Source organism: Pseudocercospora fijiensis, assembly GCF_000340215.1.
Source record: "Pseudocercospora fijiensis CIRAD86 unplaced genomic scaffold MYCFIscaffold_6, whole genome shotgun sequence".
Taxonomy (NCBI): Eukaryota; Fungi; Ascomycota; class Dothideomycetes; order Mycosphaerellales; family Mycosphaerellaceae; genus Pseudocercospora; species Pseudocercospora fijiensis.
In genome coordinates, this window is record NW_006921537.1 from 3,475,059 (window position 1) to 3,499,144 (window position 24,086).

General features: G+C 48.1%; 11 protein-coding genes across 11 annotated transcripts; 6 read left to right on the forward strand and 5 right to left on the reverse strand.

Annotated features, from left to right (window-relative positions):
* Window positions 1-88: 88 nt before the first annotated feature.
* On the forward strand, window positions 89-680 carry MYCFIDRAFT_81400 (uncharacterized protein; the record flags this gene model as incomplete). Its single annotated transcript, XM_007930363.1, has 2 exons — window positions 89-167; window positions 391-680. 2 exons carry the CDS (start codon window positions 89-91, stop codon window positions 678-680), a joined length of 369 nt encoding a protein of 122 aa, XP_007928554.1.
* Window positions 681-1,251: 571 nt separating this feature from the next.
* MYCFIDRAFT_38651 (uncharacterized protein) lies at window positions 1,252-2,171 on the forward strand (the record flags this gene model as incomplete). Its single annotated transcript, XM_007929777.1, has 2 exons — window positions 1,252-1,568; window positions 1,649-2,171. 2 exons carry the CDS (start codon window positions 1,252-1,254, stop codon window positions 2,169-2,171), a joined length of 840 nt encoding a protein of 279 aa, XP_007927968.1.
* A 1,971-nt stretch (window positions 2,172-4,142) lies between these two features.
* On the forward strand, window positions 4,143-5,112 carry MYCFIDRAFT_38561 (uncharacterized protein; the record flags this gene model as incomplete). Its single annotated transcript, XM_007929767.1, has 2 exons — window positions 4,143-4,456; window positions 4,566-5,112. The coding sequence occupies 2 exons, from the start codon at window positions 4,143-4,145 to the stop codon at window positions 5,110-5,112; spliced, it is 861 nt and encodes a 286-aa protein (XP_007927958.1).
* A 1,457-nt stretch (window positions 5,113-6,569) lies between these two features.
* MYCFIDRAFT_15182 (uncharacterized protein) lies at window positions 6,570-7,374 on the reverse strand (the record flags this gene model as incomplete). The annotated part of the gene is made up of 1 exon (XM_007929693.1): window positions 6,570-7,374. A coding segment is annotated over one exon (805 nt), but the record flags the coding sequence as incomplete, so codon positions are not given.
* Window positions 7,375-10,245: 2,871 nt separating this feature from the next.
* Window positions 10,246-10,746, forward strand: MYCFIDRAFT_176622 (uncharacterized protein; the record flags this gene model as incomplete). Its single annotated transcript, XM_007930364.1, has 3 exons — window positions 10,246-10,275; window positions 10,334-10,441; window positions 10,474-10,746. The coding sequence occupies 3 exons, from the start codon at window positions 10,246-10,248 to the stop codon at window positions 10,744-10,746; spliced, it is 411 nt and encodes a 136-aa protein (XP_007928555.1).
* Window positions 10,747-10,784: 38 nt separating this feature from the next.
* On the reverse strand, window positions 10,785-11,471 carry MYCFIDRAFT_176623 (uncharacterized protein; the record flags this gene model as incomplete). The annotated part of the gene is made up of 3 exons (XM_007930365.1): window positions 10,785-10,796; window positions 10,829-11,389; window positions 11,445-11,471. 3 exons carry the CDS (start codon window positions 11,469-11,471, stop codon window positions 10,785-10,787), a joined length of 600 nt encoding a protein of 199 aa, XP_007928556.1.
* A 129-nt stretch (window positions 11,472-11,600) lies between these two features.
* Window positions 11,601-12,037, reverse strand: MYCFIDRAFT_176624 (uncharacterized protein; the record flags this gene model as incomplete). Its single annotated transcript, XM_007930366.1, has 6 exons — window positions 11,601-11,654; window positions 11,700-11,718; window positions 11,745-11,755; window positions 11,783-11,865; window positions 11,894-11,902; window positions 11,932-12,037. The coding sequence occupies 6 exons, from the start codon at window positions 12,035-12,037 to the stop codon at window positions 11,601-11,603; spliced, it is 282 nt and encodes a 93-aa protein (XP_007928557.1).
* A 60-nt stretch (window positions 12,038-12,097) lies between these two features.
* MYCFIDRAFT_176625 (uncharacterized protein) lies at window positions 12,098-13,227 on the forward strand (the record flags this gene model as incomplete). The annotated part of the gene is made up of 2 exons (XM_007930367.1): window positions 12,098-12,225; window positions 12,258-13,227. 2 exons carry the CDS (start codon window positions 12,098-12,100, stop codon window positions 13,225-13,227), a joined length of 1,098 nt encoding a protein of 365 aa, XP_007928558.1.
* Window positions 13,228-14,808: 1,581 nt separating this feature from the next.
* On the reverse strand, window positions 14,809-15,926 carry MYCFIDRAFT_52041 (uncharacterized protein). The gene is made up of 3 exons (XM_007929808.1): window positions 15,830-15,926; window positions 15,679-15,779; window positions 14,809-15,612 (listed from the first exon to the last, which is right to left on the reverse strand). Exons 1-3 carry the CDS (start codon window positions 15,912-15,914, stop codon window positions 14,917-14,919), a joined length of 882 nt encoding a protein of 293 aa, XP_007927999.1. The 5' UTR covers window positions 15,915-15,926; the 3' UTR covers window positions 14,809-14,916.
* A 24-nt stretch (window positions 15,927-15,950) lies between these two features.
* Window positions 15,951-16,603, forward strand: MYCFIDRAFT_176627 (uncharacterized protein; the record flags this gene model as incomplete). The annotated part of the gene is made up of 4 exons (XM_007930368.1): window positions 15,951-15,982; window positions 16,012-16,160; window positions 16,209-16,551; window positions 16,582-16,603. 4 exons carry the CDS (start codon window positions 15,951-15,953, stop codon window positions 16,601-16,603), a joined length of 546 nt encoding a protein of 181 aa, XP_007928559.1.
* Window positions 16,604-20,758: 4,155 nt separating this feature from the next.
* Window positions 20,759-24,079, reverse strand: MYCFIDRAFT_114319 (uncharacterized protein; the record flags this gene model as incomplete). The annotated part of the gene is made up of 2 exons (XM_007930369.2): window positions 20,759-21,781; window positions 21,839-24,079. The coding sequence occupies 2 exons, from the start codon at window positions 24,077-24,079 to the stop codon at window positions 20,759-20,761; spliced, it is 3,264 nt and encodes a 1,087-aa protein (XP_007928560.1).
* Between the last annotated feature and the right edge of the window lie 7 nt (window positions 24,080-24,086).

The window sequence follows — 24,086 nt, forward strand, 5'->3', positions numbered from 1 at the left end:
ATCACAGAAAGAAGTTCGAGCCGCATCGAAATGTCTCGATCTTACGAGCGTGTCCACGCCACTATGGCTTTCTCTCAGCGGGTTCAGCATGGTCCCGGTCCCCTACTTGCTGAGGCATCGACTGCGTTATGAGAGGGCTGGAGAGAATTTCGCAACCGACATATTGGGTATGCCGACCAGCAGTCAGATGAGCACTTCATATGAAAGATCTTTGTCGCGACGTGCCTCCCGGAATGGTGATGGGATGAGTCGATGTCGAATGTGAAGATGGTGTGCGAATGAGGAGAGCCAATGTGGAGGTTGACGTGCAGTCCACGAAGGGCAGGGATGATTGCTTGGCAATGGTGCTTGGCAGTGGTGATGCTGGCTCATACTACTCTCTTCTCTCAGTCGCATACCGCATTGCGGCACAATTTCGACTGATAGCAGCGCCGCATCCGTCACATCTACGATCCCACGCCTGCGAATGCTGGGCATTTCTTGGAACATCGGTTATATACGCACGCCGCGCGATCTCTGGATCGCCAACGGAAAACACGGCCCGATACTACAGCGCCATCGTTCGCCTCGAGCTTGTCCGTACGGATCAGAGCAGCACATGTCTTCAGCCAAAAGAGTCAGTAGCAATGCTGTTGGGAAAAGCTGGGACAGAAGCAAGTTGCGCTACCCGAGTCGACTGAGCGAATTCTTCCCGCCAGCCTTCTAGTCACCATGAGCCTCTGCGCTTAGATCGACTTGTCGAGCCGTCCAGACACAACAGACCACGTCGATGGTCGAGGCTGAAAGGTGGATCGGCCAGTGACGACTCCACTGGGCCTCAAAAGCAACTCGATTGCAACCTCCAACGAAGCCTTTCATGCAACTGTGGGATGGCTCATTGCCGAAACAGGAAGGTCCTGCTATAGGCGAAGAATCGAAAGGCCCACAATCTTTGCCAAGTCGTAATATATCTCTAGAACTCGGGAGGACCCGTTCCACGCATGCGTGTGATCGACTCTAGACAGCGACATGTGTGTGGTGTGGAGACCGTAACGAGACTCCGAGCCGCAATGTCTGCTCAACTGAGCGCAATTGGTTGTCAGTCTCGACTGGGGACGCTCGGAACGGCGAGGCTCGGGCGTGAATAGTGGAAAGGCTGAGGCTGAGTGGCCTTGCTACGAACCCCACTGACTGGTGCAGTATCATCTATAAATGCTCATGCGAAGCAGACGATGTTTCTTCTCATCGCGAAATTGCGTTGATTCAGGCATCATGAGGCTGTCTCTAGCTATTCTCTTTCCCTTCGTTACCATTGTCGCATCACAGCGATATGTTCGCTGCGGAACCCCGAAGCCTGTCCAATCGCTGCTGGATCAACTCGATGTTACGTCCGCAAACACTAGAGTCAATCCAAATGTGGCCACCTATGTTCACGTCGTTACCACTCAGGCGAAGCAGGGCCTGTACAGCCAGGCACAGATAAATGAACAAATCCGGGTTATGAATAGCGACTACAGTTCGACTGGCATCTCGTTTACGCTCAAAGGAACGGACTTCACAGTCAATGATGCTTGGGCTACTTCTTCAGAGTAAGTCTAATAGAAGGCTGCCAACATATCGCCAAGGGTGCTTCTATAAGATCTGAGCTGACCTCGTTCGTCATCCACAGTGGGTCCGCTGCCGAGACGGCCATGAAGCAAGCCCTTCGTAAGGGCACATACTCCACACTGAACCTTTACTTCCTGTCAGATCTTGGAGACGGCCTTCTCGGCTTCTGCTACTTTCCCGTCCCCAACCCAACAGCAAACGACCGTACCTTGGACGGCTGTGTGAACCTTGCCGACTCCTTACCCGGTGGCAGTGCGGCTCCATACAACCTCGGAAAAACAGCTTCTCACGAGGCCGGGCATTGGTTTGGGCTTTACCATGTGTTCCAGACCACATTGCCTGTCTCCATCCCTCAAGTACCATGCGCGGCAGTAGGAGCCGGCGACTATGTGTCCGATACGCCGGCGCAAATCACGCCCACTTCTGGATGTCCAGCTTCCAAGGACTCTTGTCCGAGACTTCCTGGTCTGGATTCAATCCATAACTACATGGACTATTCGGATGATATTTGCTTGAATCAGTTCACTCCGGGACAGGGTTCCAGAGCTAGAGCAATCTTCCAGGCACTCAGAGCTGGCAAGTAGACAGAGGTTAAGGGGAAATGAGGATTAGGCATACCAGTATAGTGAATTTAGTCAAACTTCTGCACTCTTCCTCTTCTTCTCCTTCCTGTTGTGCTTTTTTCCAGCGTCTCAGCTTCGCAACTATAGTGGGGAACTCGAACTACAACCACCAAGTCCCGATCACGATCACAGTCAAAGGAAGCGTGAGAGCCATATACAGCCACAACTTGGCATTATCCAGCATACGCATCCCCAACACCGACGACAGAAAAGTTCCATTTAGGAAAAGCATCGTCAAAGCCGCAAGCACCTTCATCGAAGCTCCATCGGCGCGAGCTTCCATTGAAATAGTCGTGCTGGTGGCGCTGTTCTGCTGCATCACAAGATTGTACACGAGATTCATCGCAGTGTCCTTGCGAACTTTATAGCTCTGTAACCACCGCTTCTGCGCATCGATCGATGGTGCGAGATATCTTAGGCTGTCATTCGTCTTCGTAATCGCATTGCGCATGGATAAACCGAAGAGACGGTTTCTTAGTTCCGGTTGTGAGCTTCGATGAGGCGATGGACGATCATACTCGCCATGTCGGCGCTCGCGGTCATGGATTCGACTTCCTACGACACGACGTTGAGTTGGATTGTGTTGATTTTTTTGTAAATTTTCTAGGTCCTGTTTTGCTCGTTTGTGAGATTTGGATTCGAAAGAATTTCGAAAATTTTTGCTCGTTTTGAGTAGAATAACTTGTCGTCGAGACCAAAGACCGGAAGACTGTCCGCTGCTTTCGAAGATATCACAGCTGCTACAGATGTCCGCGAAGTTGGCGGGATTGTCCAAAATTCCTTGATAGTAGCGAATATCGTGCAGAGACCCGACTAGAGCGGTTATTATAACTGCTTGGGGTAGCGCGGCTTTGATGTCTCCGTTCGTTTGACTGGTTTCCATGCTGTAGCCCGTCTCTTCTCGGAGCCTTTACGATAAGAGACATTTTCCACCTTCTCTACAGATACTTCTGTGGCGCCTTTCGCCATAGCTTGAAGGGGGAAATAGTGATAGAAAAGTGCTGTCAGGCAATTCGAAAAGATTCACTAAGAAGCAGTGTTGGAGCTACCACAACATACTTGCGTGCAGTACTTGGGCGCTGACTTTACTGTAAGCGCTCGTGCCATGGGCGGCCTCTTCCATCATCTGAGGCTTGGCAGTATCTTTAGCCTGGGCGCGAGAACTGACTTGGCGCAATGGTGGAGGAGGAAGACGGCGTCGTTGTGAAGTCGTCTCGAGCTTGGCCAGGATCGTGGCTTGGCAGTGCTTATGTCAGCCTGGCCTCTTTCTGCTGCACCACAACATTCTCCAAGAGCCAATGATAGGTTATTACACCTGAGAATGACTGCGCCAGCTTCATTGTACGCAGAACGTGCTACATCCATCATCTTCGCCACCACGACTCACGGGCATCGGTCGCACGAAACGCGGAGCAACAATGTACGGATTGCTGTCCTGAAGCACAGAAGCACAGGAACGCAGGCCGCCGGCAGACATGTGTCAAGTGCTGGAGAGAATCATGGAATGGCCGAATATTGAGCGATGGATGTGAAAATGCATCAAATTGGCGAGGTCGAGAAGAGATGGAAGCAATACATTGCTTCACTCGGAGTATTGTTCTATGCATTGACGTGACCGGGATACAATAACGCACGAGTAAGGCCAGTAATGAACGGCATGTTCGTATAACACAAGACGCTCTCTAGGAGATAAACCTGCTCACGTTGAGCAGAGTATGCTGTAGCGACAATCTGTCCAACCTTTTTCTACGTCTATATTCAACTCGGACACGGGGATACGTGCCTGTGAGCAGATTGTGTTGTTCCACTGAGGCTCAGCAGGACATCACGATACACAGCAAGCAAACACCCTCACGATGAGAACTCTCTTATATGAAGCGAGAAAGGTGCGAGTCGAGAATCGGCAACTATCGCTTTCCAACCATCTACACGATGAATCTCACGCTCGTTACGTTATTCACGCTCATCAGCGTAGCATTCTGTCGTAATTACACTAGATGCGGCACGCGTACACCACCTCAATGGCACCTAAAGCAGCTGAAGGTTGTGGACAGCGAGACAAATTCCCGCCTTGAACCTATCGAAATCACGACCTACGTTCACGTTGTTACTACCCCATCGAAAAAGACGTCTGTTACGCCAGAGATGATAGTCACCCAGATGCAGATCATGAACGATGCTTACAGCCAAATTGGAATCTCCTTCACGCTTGGAGATTTCGATCTCACAGTTAACAAACAATGGGCGTCGGCCACACTGTGAGTCTCATCGCTTGCTACATCGAGCAGTAGCCCTGTGCCTCACTCACGCATTTCTCGTTCGTTCTATTCGCTGTCATTCTGACTTTCCGTCTAGTCGATCCACTCCCATGCGAAACATGAAACGCTCACTGCGAAAAGGCACATACTCCTCCCTCAATCTCTACTTCATGTCAGACCTAAAGGACGAAGATGGAATCCCGGATCTGCTCGGCCAATGCGGCTTCCCTCATGTCGATGCCACTGCCTCAATTTTCACCCTCGACGGCTGTGTCATCTTGGCGGATACGCTTCCAGGAGGAAACAAAACGGCATACAATCACGGCCTTACGGCCGTGCACGAGATTGGACACTGGTTCGGCCTCTTTCACGTGTTTCAAATGGACTCACACTTCATGAGCCGGCCTTTGCTTCCTTGTACTGGCGTGGGAGATGGAGATCTGGTGGATGACACTCCGCCTCAATCGACGGCGACGAGGGGATGTCCTGCGGAGAACACGAAGGACTCTTGTCCGAATTTACCGGGATATGATTCTATTCATAACTTTATGGACTACTCTTCTGATGCTTGCATGAATGAGTTCACGCCAGGACAAGGTGATCGAGCTCGAGCTAAGTATAGGGAGATGAGGCTTGGGAAGTAGATCGCAGTTTTTGCGCGACATTCCACTTCGATTTGAGATACTAAATGAGGCAATGGTGGCAATAAAAGACCTGGGCAGTGCTCTCAAGGAGCCGAAGTCTCGATCTCATCGGTAACAGGACAATGATGTCTCTATTCAGAATTGGTTTCTATAATCTATACATCTATGGTAGCCTTTTGGCCAAATTCTGCCAACGCCCGCATTGGTCCATATCCGCACCAAGCGTGGTACTCCTCTTCCGAATGACACATCACAATCCCAATCATAGCAGCAGCAATTGCAAGAAATCTTGACGCCATTCTCGTCCTCAAACCAGCCTTTACTTCGAGATATCACCATAATCTCCTCCACCGTCAAAACAACATTATGCGCCTGTTCCCTATCCATCCCCAATGCCTCCCGGCACTCATTATACCTTACCAAAACCTCCCTCCCAGACCCACAACCCTCAATCCCCCGTCCCGCAGCTCGAAACGGCAACTTATTCTCCCCAGGAACCCCTTCCCACACGGAAGCACTTGCATAGGTTTATGCCCAACACTACTCCCGGCTTGCACCCCACAATTAAAAATCCCAAAATACTGCTTCCCGCCACCATCAAGTCTGTGCAGAACTTTCCAGATCGCATCAAAATCTTGCGAATTCAGAGCTTCGCTTTAGAGGTGGAAGGTTAATGTCGGGAGAACGGAATTGTGGTCTTACGATACAGAATTTATTGAGGATTAATTTGTGGGTTGAGTTTATGAGGCCTAGATTCCAGTCGCCATCACTTTCTGGGAATGCTGATCCAGTTTTTTTTGGTGCTTTTTGTTCGGTGTCGATGGAGGAGTTCGGAGATGTAGGATTTGAACTGTGAGATGGGGATCAGAAGGGGTTTTTTGCATGTCTATTGTCTTTTGTATTGCTTACGTTGAAAGGTGAAGTTTCGAAGTGGAGAGGCTGGACTTCTTTCTAGAATAGTTCGCCGCTGGATACCAGGCGGTCGAATTGTTGTAGTGCTTTCCTGGCTAGATCTGAATCTTCTGTAGGGATTTCTGAACCAGTCATTATGGGTGCTGATACTTGAAGAATTGGCGTCGAGGTGGTAATGTCAAGGAAGGAGGAGGAGGAGGAGGAGGGTGAAAAATGGAACCTGCTAGGTGAAGTCGTATCAGGCGGAATTGCTTCGGGCAGGATTGAACGTCGATGAATGAAATTATTGATTGAAGCACTCTTTCACAGTACATCTGGGCTATGCAAATGGCAGCCAGCATGACCTGATGCGCCAAGGTTATGTGGTAGGTAAAGACCGAACAGCAGTAAGTCAACCGCCAAAAACAAGGACAAAATCGCTCATCTTTACATCCAAAACATCGTGTCATCCAGAGCCGCCTTCCACGGATTGCCATCCTTCCGACCACCTTCCTCCCACACACGCTTGACCTCATTCAACACATCCTCCTCCTCGTCATACGTACCCTCTCCATCATACAGATGGCGCAAATACTGTTTGACCCGCTCGCATAGATGATCGGCATAGTACGCTGGCGGTGCATATGAGACAGCAGTCGTTGATCGGGCATAGGTATAACACAACATGTTCGTAAAGTTGTGGATCTGCTCAGCCGAAAACCCCATCTCGTTGCGAAGAACAATGTAGTGAGCCGGACGACCGGTACCTTGGATGGAGTTCTGTGAAAGAAGGTAGAAGTCGAAGTGATATGGCATTGTGATGCCACTGTCGACAATCGTGCCTGGCATGCAGTTGCCGTTATGAATCTTCGGTGTTTTCTCCATTGGATAGATGCGAGTGTTGTGCCGCTTGGTGACAACAACCATGGTAATCTTCACCTCGCTGTTGGCTTGGTCAGTGTTCTTCGACGCATCGTTCCAAGCTCGACGAATATCCTCCATCTCTTCATCGATCAAGCGACGGAATTTCCCCTCGTCTACACCGTCGCGGTAGTAGAGAATGTTTGTTGGGAGCTTGCCAGAATTTTTGCCCTTGTAAGCTTCGATATGCTCCAATGCCATGTCTTTCATGCCAAGGATGATTTCCTCGCGACCTGGTTGGTATCGTGCAGAGCCTCTGTAAGTGATCATATCACTGTCGAAACTCGCCACCACGGCGGCGATTGATGGTGTGCCTGTATGACTTCTGCCACCTGGATGAACAACGTCGGCGCCGAGAGTCATGACACTCTCGCTTTGTCCGTTCGGTAGCTGGCCGGTCAAGCCTTTGACAAGGTGATTGCTATGACCCAAGCGGACGTTCAGCTTCATGGCCACATTCCGAATATACCCTGCGAATGGATGTCGGTCGGTAACATCCTCGGGAGAATTTGCGTCCTTGAAACAAGCGATAGCTTTCTGTTCGCAGAGACAGAGCGACTGCAACCCAAATTCTTGGTCACATAACTTCTTGAAAGTGGCGTAGTGCTTGAGGTAGAACTTGTTCTTCTCGGGAAGCACTAGCACGACTAGACCAGCTTTGCAGGCCTGTGCTTGGGCGAGGGCACCCTCAAACACCGTTTGGGAGAAGTCGGACAGAATCGAATGATTGCTTTGGTCCAGTTCCTTGAACTCTTTGAGACCTTTGATGCCGTTGAATTTGTAATGATCGTGAAAGCTGCACAGATAGTCGTTGAGTCGCTCGGGATATCGCAAATCGTTCTCGGGGATCAAGAAATAGGCCGAGCCGCTAAAGCTGCCAGAGGAGATGAATTTTTGGTCCGTAAGCATCCACTTGCCATCTCTGGGCACGGTTTCCTTATCAGAGTACTTGACCGTCGGCGCTTTCGTGAGGTACGCTGGTACTGAGACGAGCTCGGGGTAGATGTCGATTCCGTAATCTCGCAGGAACTTCGGCACGGTATTCTCTGAGTTTTCAGCAGTGGCGTCCTGTACGCCTAGAAAGGGTACAAACTCCTTTGCGATCAAGCTGACGTTGAGCTCTGGTTTCCGACAAGCCTGTTTGATGAGCTTAGATGTCAGATCAGCGGAAAGGTCACCACGAAATTGCTGATAAGGAAGAATGATGAGGTCTTCTGCCATGAACCATAACTCTTTACCTTCACCGCTGCCACCAAGATTGACGCAGGTTGAGTTGGCATTGCCCTTTGACTTGGTACCATAGCTAGAGCGCATATGCTTGAAGACCGTCACATTGTCGTACGCGATCTGCTGCCTAGCTTCCTTGCTGCTGAAGCCCGTGATCGTCTTGATCCTCCGTTTCGTATGATCGAGCGAGCGGTCAGGATCGTTCGGTCCAGTCCGAGTGAAGTTGAGCCACACACGAACTCCTCGTAGATCTGCCATTCGCTCTCGACGAATGCCAAAATTGAGGTATTGAGATACACTCATGGGTTCGTGAGACACGCTCGTAGAGGTGTTGACGTTCAGCAAATGGTAGCCCATGCCACTGCGATAGGAGAAGTTGTAATCTCTGACAGCAGCTTTGTTCTCTGTGCCCAACGAGGATTGTCCTGTCTTGAAAACACCTTGTTCGTGCCGAGCGTAAAGGATGATCCCGAGGACTGCCGCTCGATGGCCTTTTTGATGATGATGTTGATCGCCTCGACCAGTACGTTATCCTTGAAGGAGACGCTCTGCGCTCCACCATAAATGAACACATCCAACTCATCGTAAGTAAAGCGCTTGACGTATTTGAGCTGGAGCTTCGTCTTCTGCGGCTCGCTGTTTGGAGTTCTGGCATCATAGTTATCGACAGAGATCGAAGCCAGAACATCACCTTCACGAGCAATGCCATACTCTCCACTGTCGTGTTGAGAGAGGTCTTTGTACGAAATGATCTTCTTCTTGTCATCTGATACGAAGAAGTCTCGCTGATCGGCCAGCAGAGGACACTGGTGGATCATGGCTTCCATGAGCACCCGCTTCTTCAAACGAGTAGCATCCTTATCGATGCCATTGACTTCATAGAGATAGATTGTGCTGTCCTCTTTGGCACAAAAATCCATTGAGAGGAAATTCGTCAGGACATCAAATCGCTGGTTGTCCTAAGGGTTGGCAAACCCTCGTCGCAACATCCTCAAATCTTCAGTGTTCTGGCCGACTTGCTTCCTGAAAGTCTTGTAAAATCCCCGCCAGGCGTGGCGTTTGTCGAGCTTATCCGAGCTGGGGGGCGAACCAGCTTTGATGTCAACATATGGGTTGGCGTTCAGGGCAGGAGACGTGAAATCAGGTATGTTTGAGTCATTGTATCGACGCCGAGATATGCGGCGAGGAGATGAAGCATCATTGTTGATTTCGAGAGTCGAGAACTTTTCCGTAGTTTCATCGGAAGACATGATCTGTCGTTTCACAGTGCTGTCAGTAGCTGATGCGTAGCTAACCTCTTTGTATCGCAGCCAAACCAGTGGCATAAGACTGGCTTCATGTTTGCTCTGCAAAGTTTGCTGCCCCCGTCTGAAAGGGCTCAGTCAAAAAGAGATGCGACTACGATTGCCCGATCGCCGTTATAGCCTAGGAAACAACACGAAACGTACATCAAAGACAGCATGCAGCTTCTTTGTTGTCGTCAACAATCATTCAAAAGCCTGTGCCTTCCAGATGCACTTTGGCTGCGCCATCGACTATTCAGGTGCGCATCATGCTGTGCAGATAGGTCACCGAGCAGATCCGTCCGGTGCCTGGGTCAGATGCAAGCAGTTCAACGATTGTCGTAAATCCACGATCGTTAAACTCAGCGGATAGTCTGCCACGTTGTCCCATCTGACACTGTACAGCATTCGGTTGCAGCAACTGCCCTTACTCTTCCATTCCAAGCCTGTTACCATGCAGACCGCCAGAGATCAATCCAACATCGAATACAATTGTCTGCTCATTACTGAGGTCGACCATGATAGCGAGGACCCTATCAGGTTCCCTTCTGATAAGCCGTGTCGGTCGGAGCCGCGTCGGCTACTTTTACCTGCCTCCGCTACCTTCTACGCCGAGTACTTCGCGGTTCGCGCCCGGACATGTTCGCGGTGGTAACCTTGGCAGTTCCGAGCGTGGTCGCATGCTGTTCACTCATTCTAGCTCTCGCAGTCGCTACGTCAAGCGTGCTGGAAAAGACGAGGATTTGATCCCTCAGTGCAAGCGTACCTCACTTGCGGACCATCGAATTGTCCAGCTTATCGAGGAGCAGTGATGAATCTGCTCCAAGATGCTGTTATGATCGTGGACAGGAGGCCGAAATCTTCACCCGAATACAATAAGCTTGTGTTTTGGCATTAAGCCTGTCGAACGCGTGTCGAAGATCGAGAAAGAGAAAGAGAAAGGGATGCAGGTGGAACAAGGAGATGAGAAACACATGCTTACTAACTGCGGCTTGGCCCGGAGCACAGTCTGATTGGACGAGATTGAAACCTTGTCTAGAGACGACGACCACCACGTCCTTTGCGAAACTATTGCTCTTATTCTCCAAACTACACGGCAGCGCATGCATTTGGTATTCGGACAGTATATACCAAGCAAAAGAAGTATACCCGCACTCACAATCCAAGCAGCGAGAGAAAGGCTAGCGCTCATTCGCCCCAGCTAGCAGAGCTCGCCATTTGTCTATCCGCCTCCTCTGTATTCCGTCCGCCACCATGCTCAGACTGTCTCAAATGTCGACCTCCTCGGAGATCCAGCGGTCCATTTCCCTAGGTGGATCCTCCTCGATGTCTTCTAAGGATTCAAACTGGTTAGCAATGCCCCTGAGCCATCGATGTATGCGATTCGAGTCGACAGTTACGATGAAATCCTTCTCCATGCTCCTACGATAACTATCGTCGGCGTCATCTACGAAATCGGATTCTACGTCTGATCCGGTAGGCTGAACACCAGCCTCCAGAAGCGCTGATTTTGCGTTGTAATACTCCTCTTCCGCTTGTATGAGCCAGCGTGTAAGACGTTGCGTCTCCTGGAGCTCGTCTATATCGATTTCCGCCACTGTTTTTACCTTTTGGCCTGCTCGAAGTCGTTCATCCCTAGCTTGACGCTCTCGATCAAAGTGCTCCTCACGGTTCCAAAGGAGGTCCTGCGCATCTTCCAATTGCGTCTTGTACATTTGGAAGTCGTAACGAAGCTTTTCTGGACTCGAACGAACTTCTGGGGAGTCTGGCGTTCGTTCGAGATCGGGGGATGTTGAAGTGTGGTTGCTTGGTCGAACGCTCGATTTAGCACTTAGTGATTGGACGACAGTACCATCGTTCGAGTAGAGCTCTGGTCCTTCATCTGCATCTTCACAAAGGCTTTGTTCAGTCGACTCTGGCTTCTCCGCCTGCGTTTCGCGAGGCGGTGGTCTCCACTATTTCCTAGAGTAACCATACTGTCTTTTCGAAAATCGGCCGACTCGACCGCACAAAGCTGCTCCTCCGACCGCTGCCCATTTGCCTCCTGCAGCTAGGTTGAGCTTTATAGTGTCGATTAAGGGTTGCGTATAATCAAGAACAGTGTTTTGTAGCAATTGCACGTGTTCTCGAGGAATTATTCAATATAGTTTGGGCGATTGCTTAATTTCATCTGGGGAGAAGTGTTTTTATATTCCCTGCGTTTGCTTGATGCGCACGGATCTAGACAATGCTTTTATGTTACTAGCTCACGATTTACTATCAAACAAAGTTTTCTTCACACGGACTACGCAACACAAACCGAATCATCACTGGACTAATGGCTGATACCTATCACGTTAATCCTTCACAAGCTCTGCAGATAACGAGAGGCGCCTTAAGCCATCGCGCCAACTTCGCTTCACTATACCTATCCTGGACCCACCTTCAAATACTCAGAGGCATGAGAAGAATGGCGCAACTGCTATGATCTATGAATACTAAGTCAATGAGCTCTGACAAGCAAAAAAAATGGCCTGTGAGACGTGAATGGAGGAGAAGGAAAGTAAATGGCGCCCGTGAAGAGGAATTTGAATGCGGCTACATTCGCATACGATACAAAGCATCTTGCAATACTCGTTAGCCTCCTTAAATATGAACTTTGCACTTATAAACCCAACCTCGCCATGCCAGATTCAGAGATTATCGCGACGACTACCCCTATCGCGCAACATAGCGATATACGCAGCCGAACCCCCAGATCATCACATCAAACCCTCAAACACACAGCACCGACACCATGCCTGGAAGAAACGTCTTCTCGTCGCTCAAAAAGAACACAAAAAGCCACTTCAGCAATTCTGGTAGGGCAAAGAAGACGACAGGGCCCGTCGAGGTCCTCGAGGAGCCTCGAAATGTCTTGAAACCAGACGGCAACTGCAACAGTACCCTGATTTCGAACTCTTCCGTCTCCCATTATCAGGAGAATACCGTGCCCGAGGATGATGGCTTCGAGATGCCCGCTTACCAGAAGAAAAGAGCCAGGACAGAGTTCCGGAAGGCCGCAGTAAGCAATGCGATCAACGAGGTCGAGGCCGCAAAGGCGATGGATCCTTCAGATGAGGGTTCTTGGAAGCGTCTCAACGATGCTCAAGCGGTACTCGCACAAGCTCGCAAGGAAGACAACCGTCGATTGGCGATGCAGCAGAAAGCCGCCGAAGCTGCGCGTCCGAGGCACAAGTCGATAGTCATTGGTAAATATGGCCACCGAAGCTTGTACGAAGCCCAGCCGAAGACGAAGAACCACGGCGTACGGTTTTCAGACCAAATTCCCGGCGCGATCTTCTACCACGAAGAAGTCCGTAGACTTGCCGGTCACCCAAGCATCAAACCAGGCGATCCAGGTACGTTCCAGGATCATCGTGGGATCTGGCACTTCGCCAAAGGCCGATTCTTGGTGTCTTATAGTCGGCAGCACGCCAAAATCAACGAGGTCGAAATCCTGACTTTCGGTAACACCGGCGTCGCAAAGGTTCCCGAAGAGGAATTATGCGAATACATCAACCTGAAGCCGAAAGGCGTGGTCAATTACAAGCCACAGGTCCTAGGGGCTCCAGTCCTAGAGGTGCAGACCAAAATCGGACGCCGCTTCGTGGATCGTGACACTATGCTCGTGCGCGTTTCTTGCCCGCATACTCGCGATCTCGACTGTGATGAACTGGAGAAGGTTGGTTCGATTACTAATGAGAGCCTTAGGATTCTTATCGCATCAATTCAGAAGTTTCCGGGCCGCAATGCTTTAACTGAAGGCAAATAGAGCAAGGTAAGGTATTAGACTAATGTAATACTAGTAGATAGAAAGTATAAAGGCGTTTAGAGGTTTTGAATTTCTAGAACTTTTTAGACAACTTATAGTATAGGATGCCGGCGAGCCTTTACTACGATTATAAAGTACCGTATAGGCAGGGACTACCTAAGGGTTGTCGAAGGCAAGGCAGCAAGGTTAATCGGAAGGGTATTAAAGATACGAATATCTAGGTTAAAAATTAGAATAATAGACAATTAAAAACATATTTAGTAAGTACGGTTACAAATATCTTGTTCTTACACGTTGCTCTCCGTTATTAAACTATATTATAAAAGATATATTCGAATTCTCGAAAATATACTATAGTTCTAATACCTATATAGCGCGAGTAGCAAGCGCGATTTTAGCCCTCTATAGCTATAGCTACTAGAGCTTGCTACCTGTCTATCTGCCTCCTTTATACTCTATTAGCAACTATACTCTAGCTATCGCATATCTCAACCTCTTTAGCGCTCTATAAGTCCCGTTCTCTAGGTTTACTATTATAAAAACATTCCGAAGATTCTAGTAGCATTTCGTCTAGAACTTTACTAAGCTAAAGACGACGAAGACACGATTTGCGTCTACGGCGTTTAGTACTATAATAATAGTCGATTCTGGGTTATTATTATTCGTAACAAGGACTCCGTTATTAAAGTCCTAATCTTACCTATAAAAATACTAGTCTAGAGAGAGTTCCTAAGGGAAAATATAACGAATATCTTAAGTTTTAACCTTATATAAGCTAAAGAACGTAAGTAAGAACTCTAAGCTATAGAACGATAAGGCAATCCTCGAGATTGCGGTCGACTATAGTAGGATAAGGATCGATCGGAACATAATAGTTATTCGTATCGTAGTACTAGATACTTACGAGCTCGACCGCGACGAGCTAAAGAAGATTAGTACGCTTAGCTACGTAAGCGTAATAGTTCTTCTCGACGAGTATAAGAAGATTATTAGTATAAATATAACAAAGGGGAATTTTACTTATCTATAAAAAAATACAGATAGCGGTTATAGCGGAATTATAAAGATAATTTTTTAAAAAAAAATATTAAAACGATTAAACTATCGTAGGAGAATAGGAACGAACTATAAAGGCGTTTAGAGTTTTTTAATTTAAAATTCTTAATATAGTATAGGAGACCGGCGAGCCTTTACTACGATTATAACTATATAGAGAACGATCTTAGTATTTAGGAACAAGGCGTAGAATTTTAGATTTTAGTATAAGATTACCGACTGCCGCCCTTTTAGCGTAGATAATAGCGAGATACCTAGAGTCTAGCCTAGAGCAGTAGGAGACTATAATGCGATTTTGATTAATATAGACCTTTTAGTGCTTCTTACTTCCTTTTTAACGTAAAATAGTCGTAGTACGAGGATAGAGCTAATGCCGACGAGTGAGCTCGTAAAAGCTTACCTTAGCCTTCGTCGCTCCGACGTACTACTTATCGCTATACAGCTCTATAGTAATCTCGTAATATGAATGCTTGCCGACTCCAATGAGTTACTAGATTAGCTTAAAGAATGTAACGGGGCAAGTTTGAGTAAAACCTAACACAAAAGCTTTTGCTCTACCTTACACCTTATAAGTCCCAGTGTCTACCAACCTCCGTCCTTGTCCCGCCTCTTTCTCCCAAACCCTACACTACGCTACGCATGATTAGCCCTAACCCCCCCATCAACACACAAAACCACCCCATTACAATACCCCCCAGCCTTACCAGCCAAATACAACACCGTGCCCGCAAGTTCCTCCTCCCTCCCCATCCTCTGCGCGGGAACCAAACTCTTCGGCATAACCCCACCCGTACTCTCAAACATCTTCTGCACCGGAACAGTCATTTCGCTAGGAAACCAGCCAGGCGCAACAACATTCGTCCGAATATCATGGTGCACCAAGAAATTGCCTAAATTCTGCATCAAATGGTGCACGCCGGCTTTGCTGGCGTTGTAAATGAAAGTATCGGTGAATTTCACCATGCCGCCGGCGGAGCCGATGGTGAGGATTTGGGATGTTGGGGAAGAAGAAGAACGGCGTGTGTTGCCGGCGGCCAAAAGTTCGAGGAAAGCCATTGTGGTGGCGAAGACGGCTGTGATGTTTGTGTCTAGGACTTTTTCCCAGAGGGAGTGGGGACGGTAGTTGAAATAGTAGTCACGGATTTCTTGGATTGAGGAGTCGGGGGAAGGTTTTGGGCGGGGGTTGGGGGTGTCGTCGAAGGAGGTTTGGCCGGCGTTGCAGATGAGGAGGTCTATGTGGCCTGTTTCTCTGGTGATGAGGTCAACGGCTCTTTGGAGGTCGTCGTGGTCGGATGTTGAGCCTTGGATTGGGATGATGTTGCCGTGAGCCTGAGGTAGTGTTAGTCCCAGCCCGATTGCCGGCGTAGCCTGATGAATGAAGTCACTGGTGCTTACGGCTTGCTTGGCAGCCTCGTCTAATTTCTCTTTTCGTCGGCCAGTGATGTAGACTTTTGCTCCATTGTGTTCCAGAGTCTTGGCAATTATCAGACCCAGACCTGGTTCCTTGTCAGATGCTACATTGCGAGAAGTATACCACCAATCTCACCAGTACCGCCTCCGGTGACCACGGCGACCATACCGGACACATCGTTAAGGGATTTTGGATCGTATGTTGCTGATGCCATTGTCATAGCCTGATGGAGGAAGTCGAGGTGTAAGTGAAATCAATGAAAGAGTGCTTTGGTCTATACCACTCGGCGTCGCAACTGTTCGGTATGCGAGGCACAGCTTGCTGCCCCGCGTTGAAGACGTCAGACTTCTCCACACGGCAATCGAGAACCCGAACTGCCATTTTCAGAACCTAGATATACGAAATACGAACTACATCGCAACCATACATACAGTTTCTGCTACAAACTTCGAAGTACATGTATACAGTATCTATGTAATTCCTAGAAGCTAGAAGGCGGGTGGAAGGATGCAAGGAAGCACTGAATCTACGAATGCTTGTCCAACACTCAAGGGCAACCCGGCCTGCCTTGTGACCACATCAGGCCATACCTACAGCGTCTTCGCGCATCGGAAGGCTATCAATTGTCCCCCATTCCGGGCTAGCAAGGGGTTGGGCCAATTGAAAACTCGGCTTCACTGCAAATCAAGGATTACGGCGAATAGCTACTTGTTGTTCAGCGGTCCGAGCCTACTCTCTTTCACTCCGATATGTACAGCGGCAGCAGAACAACATTTCGAAGGCGTGATCGAAGGCTTCTCGAAGCTACATGGCTACAACCATGCTATGCTGTTGTATACAGTAGAACCACATGAGGTGTAAGTATATCAACCTATACAAGGGTGTAGATCGCGCCGCCACGGCGGCTAGGTTTGTAAGGCCGCTTAACCACTTCTATAGTTGTTTATAGGCTATATATAGACCGCTAAGAGGTCCAATTTCGAGCCAATTTGAAGCCTTATAATCGCATAGTATAGGCCTGTAAATAAGGAGTAACGATAAAGCTAAACTAGACCTTATTTAGAGGCTATTTCTACCTCTTATTTATCGACCTGTTTTATCTCTTCCTCGCGGTTACATATCGCGCTTGTTTCGACCTTACTATCGCTAAATTCTACGCTCTTTACGATGTATAAGAAACACCTACCTCCTAAGGATATAGAAGCGTTACTTACTAAGCTAGAGGTAGAGCGGCTAGTACGTATAAGGTCGGTAAGGTCGGTAAGGTCGAGAATAGCGCTAAGTTAGTATACAGTTTAAGAGCCTATTTCTACTAAATATGTATAACCGAAGGCGCCTATTCTTCTACCCTCCTATAGCCGAGTTAAGTAGTGTTTAGGCGTACGAGGGTCTATAAATAGAAGGCTTCGAATACGACGAATACCGCTATTTCGTAACTAATATATAGTATTGTAAGAATCGACTAAATAAGCTATTAAAGGACTCGTAAGGTCGGTTATATCGCCGACTCGGCTTCGAGTATCGTATCTATAAGCGCTATATAGACTATAATCGCGTAGATAGTAGAGAGGTTGTTTTTAAGCGCAAACGGCCTTAGCGACAGCGCGTAGCGCGTACGATGTATATATACGACTATTGCGCGAAGTTAGTAATTATTAAGGTCTACGAGAAGCGACTAAATCGCGAAATAGGCGAGTTTCTCGATAACTGTATACCGGCCGCGCTACCTTCGACTCTAAGTGCGAATTTAACGGTTATAAGGCTAGTCTACGTAGTGTTAAAGCCGCTTACTAACCGCTACTCGTATAGTCTCGAATTCGTCGATTCTTTACAAACTAACGATAGCGTAAAGGCGGTATAGAAGGACCTAATCGCTTCTCGAGGTAGCTTAACGTTAGTCGCTTAGTTAGTTAAAGAAATGCGAAGGCCTAAATAGAGGCAAATTTGGCATAATGCTAATGCGGTTAGCATTACTCGAGACCGCGTTTCTAGCGCTAATCGAGAAGGTCTAAAGCGACTAAGTAATAAGCGAAGACAAGGTGCTAAACTAGCTATCGAGGAGCAGTTATAGCAGGCTTATTAGTACTTGTCTACGAAATTCAGTAGTAGAAGTAGCTTTATAGAGATAATTGAATCTCGTAGAAGCGATAGACTCGTCTATAGAGGCCTAATTTAGGCGGTAAACTAGCAACTTCGAGCCCTTCGCAACTATAGGTCCTTATTCTTACTAGATTCTATATACCTCACTAATAGGCTTAAATGGCCTCTCTTAACTATATACATCCGCAATAACTACTTAGAGTAGCTTCTAGCGGCTCACTTCCTTATAGATTGCGAGTAAGTATACCTAATTAAGAAGGCAATCTCGAGCCTTCGAGAAATAGCTAAATTAGACTACAAACACTAGATAACCGGTTTTAATAGCTATAGGAAGTACTTCTTCTTTAACTAGGCTAACCGCTGTTCTTCTAAAGCTAAAGACTAAGACGACTTTAACTATACTAAGCAATCTTCCTAGATACCACTATAGTTAATAACTGACGACTTAGTAAGTAAACAGCTCGGAGTTAGTTACGGTCTTATAGATTGTAGTATTATTTAACGCCTCTACTAACGGCACCTTATTAAGACCCTCGAGAAGTACTTTAAGCGCTTTCTACCTATTTTGAAGGCAATAAGCAAGGCTCTATTTATCGCTCGAGACTAAGAAGAATGCTAATACTTTATTAACTAAGCAATAGCCGCCTTCAACACCTATAATACGGCTAAATCGAGTGAAGAATTGGCCTATTTGAAGGCTAATTAGAAGGCCTCTAACAGCGATCGCTAGGCGACTTAGGCAAGGCTCGGAGACCCGATTTTAATAGCCGTTCGCACTACTAGTCTATTAGAGGGCTATTATATATACTTGAAGCACCGAGACAAGCGTTAGATACGTAAATAGAGCTTACGAGGTACGTATTCTTCCCCTTCTTCTATTACTATCGGAATTCTATAAGAATAGAGTCCTGCTGCATTCCTTAGAATAGGCGGATTCCTTAGAATAGGCTAGCTTTCGGCCTTTAGTATTATTCTTAGACTTCTACGGCTTCTTGTCTCTTCTATACAATAACAACTAACTATTCTAGGTACCGTCCTGCACCTCGTTTAGCTTAATAACTATATCCGCGAGCGCGTCTGTTAAAATAGCGTTGTCGATAAGAATGGCTAGCTTCTAATATAGCGTTAAGAGAAGACTTCTAAATTTCGACGGTTACCTCTTTCTATATAAAAGAAAATAGCGGATAAGCTTATATAGTGCTATAAGGACATAGACAATAACAAGCCTGCTTAGCGAATAGCTCTGCCGGCTACGGACGACAATATATATACTAAGTGCTTCTATTACTTCTAGTATAGCTATTACCTTCCTTATAAGCATATTTAGCGCTTTTATAAGGAAGCAATTAGTCGCCTTACACTATACCGTTATAGCCTCTATATTAGTCGCTTCTAAGGTCCAAATAGCAACCTTATCTACTCCGACTAGCTTAATACAAAGCTTATTATTAAAGACGAGCAGTTAGCATAGGTCTTCTACGTTAATAAGGCACTAGGAGTGTCTCGGAAGCGCTAGGTAAAGGAATACTTCTATTCTATACAAGAAGCAGTCTTATAGGCCTTCTTCCGGTTCTACGACTCGTAGGCTTCTAACCTTACCGACAGTTAGCAATATAAGGCCCTTCTATAGTAGGTTACTAACTTTGTAGCACTTAGCTACGACTCGCGAGTCGCTTAGATAGACTAGTAGTTTAAGAATAGTACTCCGTAGGCTAAATTGATACCTCGTCGTACTATAAAGTAGCGAGTTGTTAACGATAAGCCGTTGCGGCAACTAGTCTTCTATATAGCTCTAGCTCTATTGCTACTGCTACTAGCACCTATCGCTTCTATAACCAACCTTCTATATCGGCCTCGCCTTATTGTCGAAGGCTACGCTCTACTAGTCTATAGTCTACCTAATAGCAACGGCGTTGTTGCTTAGGCTAAAGATAAAGACGTACTATACGAGGTTAATAAGGACCTATTTAATAGGCTCTTAGATACAGACCTTCTTCTACAATTAACGCTAATTAGTCGATTGCCGCTATCTTTGCTAAAGGACGCTAGCAAAAGTGATTAATACGATAACGACGAGGTATTAAGGCATTAATAGCCGTTGCTATCGTCCTTACTAGATAATTTGCCTTTACTAAGTAAGCTGTTTCTACCTTCTATAGTAGAGCTACCTTCTATAGCAGAGCTACCTTCTATAGTAGAGCTACTACCTTCTATAGCAGAGCTACTTTCTATAGTAGAGCTACTACCTTCTATAGTAGAGCTACCTTCTATAGCAGAGCTACTACCTTCTATAGCACTATCTATAGCTCTATATTCTTTACCTATATAGTCGCTAGGTAAGGACACTTCAATTAATCTACTATAGCTATTAGGTAGCTCTTATAAACCTCGTCGTTAGAAGCCTTTAATTAGTAAGCCTATAACACCTTCGAAACGCGCTCGTAGAAGGTTATACGTAGGTATACTACCTAAACTGTACCGGATAGATTAATCCTCTCGTACGCTATCTCCTATACTAATTAGACTACTAAAACGACGGATCTAAGGAGAGGTTGTCGCTTCTAAGCGGTAGAAGTGGTAGTGCTAAGGTACAGGCGTAGACTTAGTCGTTTTCGAGCGATTACGGCTGTTCGGAACGGTAGAAATCCGAGGTAATTGGGTTATATAAGGGGTGTTTACAATACCCCGATTTGTACACTAATTTCGGTGGTTTCAGGGCACTCTGCAGGGGCATATAGAACCCACAGGGTGTGCTGGAGCTACCTCGAATTTACTTTGTAGGTTGATATACTTGGATCTGAACCACATGCCCTGTTCCTTCTTGTATTAGAACTATTGCAGCAGCTCAAGAACTGCCGCATATGCACATCGGGACCCTCGCCAAAAGGCAGTCGCTATGCTGGTACACCACTATACTTGCGGGTGGGATTTTAAATTGTTCATGCTCACTCACATGCCGCCGCTTCATCTTCTTTTACTTCCTCGTCCAGCCCTACCAGGCTTCCCACCTCGTCCTTTCGTGTCGGCATTAGCTCCGCTAAGCATGACCCTCACGCTCTTGACAGGAACAACACCAATCACTTCCGGCTCACGCCACGCCTTGATGAGTTCGGCTTCCCTGGGCCATATTCTCTCGGTGTCCCGGCTCTGTGCATCCAGCTTCTTGTTGTCACTCGCATCCCGCGCCCATTTCCCAAGGATTTCTCTGACCGCTTTGCCCTTCTTCTGCTGTCCAGGTTGCATTTTAGCCTTGTACTTGAACCTGCCAAGAGCCGCCCATGGAGCACAGATAGGTATTGCTTCTAGAATCTCATCGCCAGCAAGAGGCTGCCCGATAAGCGTATCGAGTTGCGTGAGAGCTGCTTCGTCATCCGCATCGTCTGCGCCGTCTTCGAGGTTCAACCGCCGCATCTCTTCGGCCTCCAGACCTTCGCGCTGAGCCTTTTCATGTTGTGCCCTCCGACGGGCGCGAGTCTCCTCTGCTGTCTCGGTCTTCGCAGCCTTTGCCGCTGCTTCTGCTTCACGTTTTTCCTCAGCTTTGCGAGACCCAAGTAGCCGCATGGCAATCTCTCGATCTTCTTCGTCTTGATCCGCATACTTCTCTGCAAGCTTCTTTGCCTTTCCTCTTTTGCCACGAACCAAGGCCTTGATCTGCTTGGCTTTGGCTTTCTGCGATGGCTGAGGTTTCTTGTCTTTTTCAAACTTGGCAAGCGCTTTGCGCTCCTTGTTCGAGAGCGGCGCGGATGTTTCTGGTTGTTCCTCTTGGTCTGCGGGAGTGACCGTGCTCTCCGTGTCTTCTCGACCAAGCTCCGCGCCATTCGTGCTGCCTTCGACAGACCCAGTTTCCTCATCCTTTTCGTCGTCACCGTCTTCATCTTCATGGTCGTCGTTGTCATGAGCGTCAAAAGCGCTTGATTGTAAAGGATTTCGTTGACTGCGCGAGTGTTCTTCCTCATCATCATTATAGTCCGGCGTGCCGTATGTCCGCTCACGTTGTTCTTCTGGTGATTCGTCACTTGAGATCTCGTCTTGTATTTGCTGCACATCTGGGAACCCGTCATCCTCATCTTCGATACGCGGCGCAGGTGGCGCGTCTGGGAAGTCATCGTCACTGCCATCGTCAGAAGGCTCGCCTGCAGCCGATGACTCCGCGATCGTCTCAGCATCTGTGAGATCCGGCGTCGCTTGGTAGCTGTCCTGTCGAAGCAAGCGGTGTTTAACATGCCGAGCTTTGCTTTCTTCGCTGATTTGAAACATGACACCAAAGCCAAGAAGTAGCCGGGCTGGTGGCAAGAAGTTCTTCTTCCCACGAATGATGAAACTGCCGACTGCAAGATACTCGCCGGTATCTGCAGTCTTTGACACCTGCTCCGCATTCACCCACCAAGCTGACATGACTGCTTTACTGTCCCATGCACTACTCCTGCACACCACAAGATCGCCAGCTTGCGCTAGAGTTGAAGGTGGAATGGGAGCACATGGAGTGTGCGGGCTGTTCTTGATAACGACGCTCGAGGCACCGTTAAGGTCTGCATGCACGTAGACGTCGCCCTTCCTTAGGTGCCGTCTGTAGAGCATTTCGTTCTGCAGATCATCCCTGCCAGCTAGAACCAGATAGCCGTCAGAGGATATGAAGTAGATAAACTTCTCGAACCAGAATTGCTTGCGCACAGGTCTCAAGACGTCTTTCTCTTGCTTCAGATCTTTCTTCAGTTTCGCCATTACGTTCTGCTCGGTGGACTTCAGCGCTTTTTTGGAGGCGGCCTCCGTCCTCTCCTGCTTCGATGCAGCTGTTCTCTTCTGGTCGTAGTACTGGCGAGCATTGCTCCAAGCAGAGGCGGCCAGATCAATGTCAACGGTGAGACGCTTGTCCTCGGCGCGAGCAGGTGCCGTTTCTGCATCTCCATCTTCGCTGTCTGAAGGCTCACTATCCGTGACGTCCATTTCCTCATCTGCATCCCGACCAATCTCGGACAACAGCAGCGTGATTGTATTCTCATGCAACTTGAGGGGTAGCTTGATCAGCTCAGCCACAGGGTTATGCCGAGCCTGTTCATTCTCGATCAGGCTGCCAATATCGGCCCAGTCCATGCCTTGCGCAATGAGGCCATTGACAGCAGCAGTCGCCTCCTCAACTCGCTCGACATTTGCCTCTATTGCTTGAGCCTTGCGAACGTGAAGTTCTTGGACTTGCTGCAAGCCCTCGATGCGCTGCTCCTGCTCTTTGCGTGCATGCTCGATACGCTTCTTGGCGTTGTCCTCACGCTCCTGAAGTCGCGATTCCAGCTTCTGTCCTTCGATCGAGGAGAAGAACTCATCGACTGCCACGTTGAAGCCATCATACTCAAGGAACACGAAGGATTGGTCTTCGGCCAGCTGAGCAGGCTTGAAAGGATGAAAGTGCTCGTACATGACATCCTTGCCCTCGTCCGCCGTCCCATCTGTGTCTTCTTGCTTGCTACTTTGTTTCCTCTTACCCAGTATGTAGCCCTTCGCCACAGGCTGACTAGTGATTTCTGCCACCACACTCTCCGCTTGCTTGAGAGCCTGCAACACCTTTTCCAGCAGTTCATCGTGTTCCAGCACCCTCTCTGGCTGAAGCTCTCGATCTACTCCAGAGACATGCAGAGCGTGATCAAGCAGGACAGGCGGGAACTGCGTCGTGGTCACAGCCAATGCTTTCCTCAGCGGATCTCCCGCCTTCTTCTTGATCTTTTTACCAGGCTTCTGCGCCTCAGCCTGCTGCTTCTCTACAGTCTTCTGCAAGCTTTCCTTCAGCCATTCTTTCGTGAGTGACGGGACTCCTTCATGGTTCTGCCGCAGTGACAAATTGTACTTCAACCCTTGTCGATACTGCTCGTGCTCCGCACCCTCACTGACACTGCGTAGGAGAGCAAGAATTGTGAGCTCATTGTCGGTGAGCACAATATTGCCACCGGCATAGAACTCGAGGAAAAGACGGTATGCGCCGTCTGAGAACTGGAGCTCAATGACTCGATCAGTGCCGATTTGCTTGACAGCAGTGCATCTCCTGGTTTTGAGGAACTTTCGTAATCGAGCGACGAATGGCGACGGCGCTGCCGCTGTGGCTCGTGCAAACTTGGTGAGATGACAGCGAAAGCCGGAGTCGACTAGGAGTTGTTCGCGATGCTCTGGCTTCTGGAACTTGAGCAGAAATATACGCGTCGAAAGGTCGTAGACATTCGCGAGGCGGAGGGTGGTGAGGCTGTTGGAAAGCTCGTGGGCGATACACTTTACGTCCAGACTAGAGAAGCGCTGCTTCATGGCGACG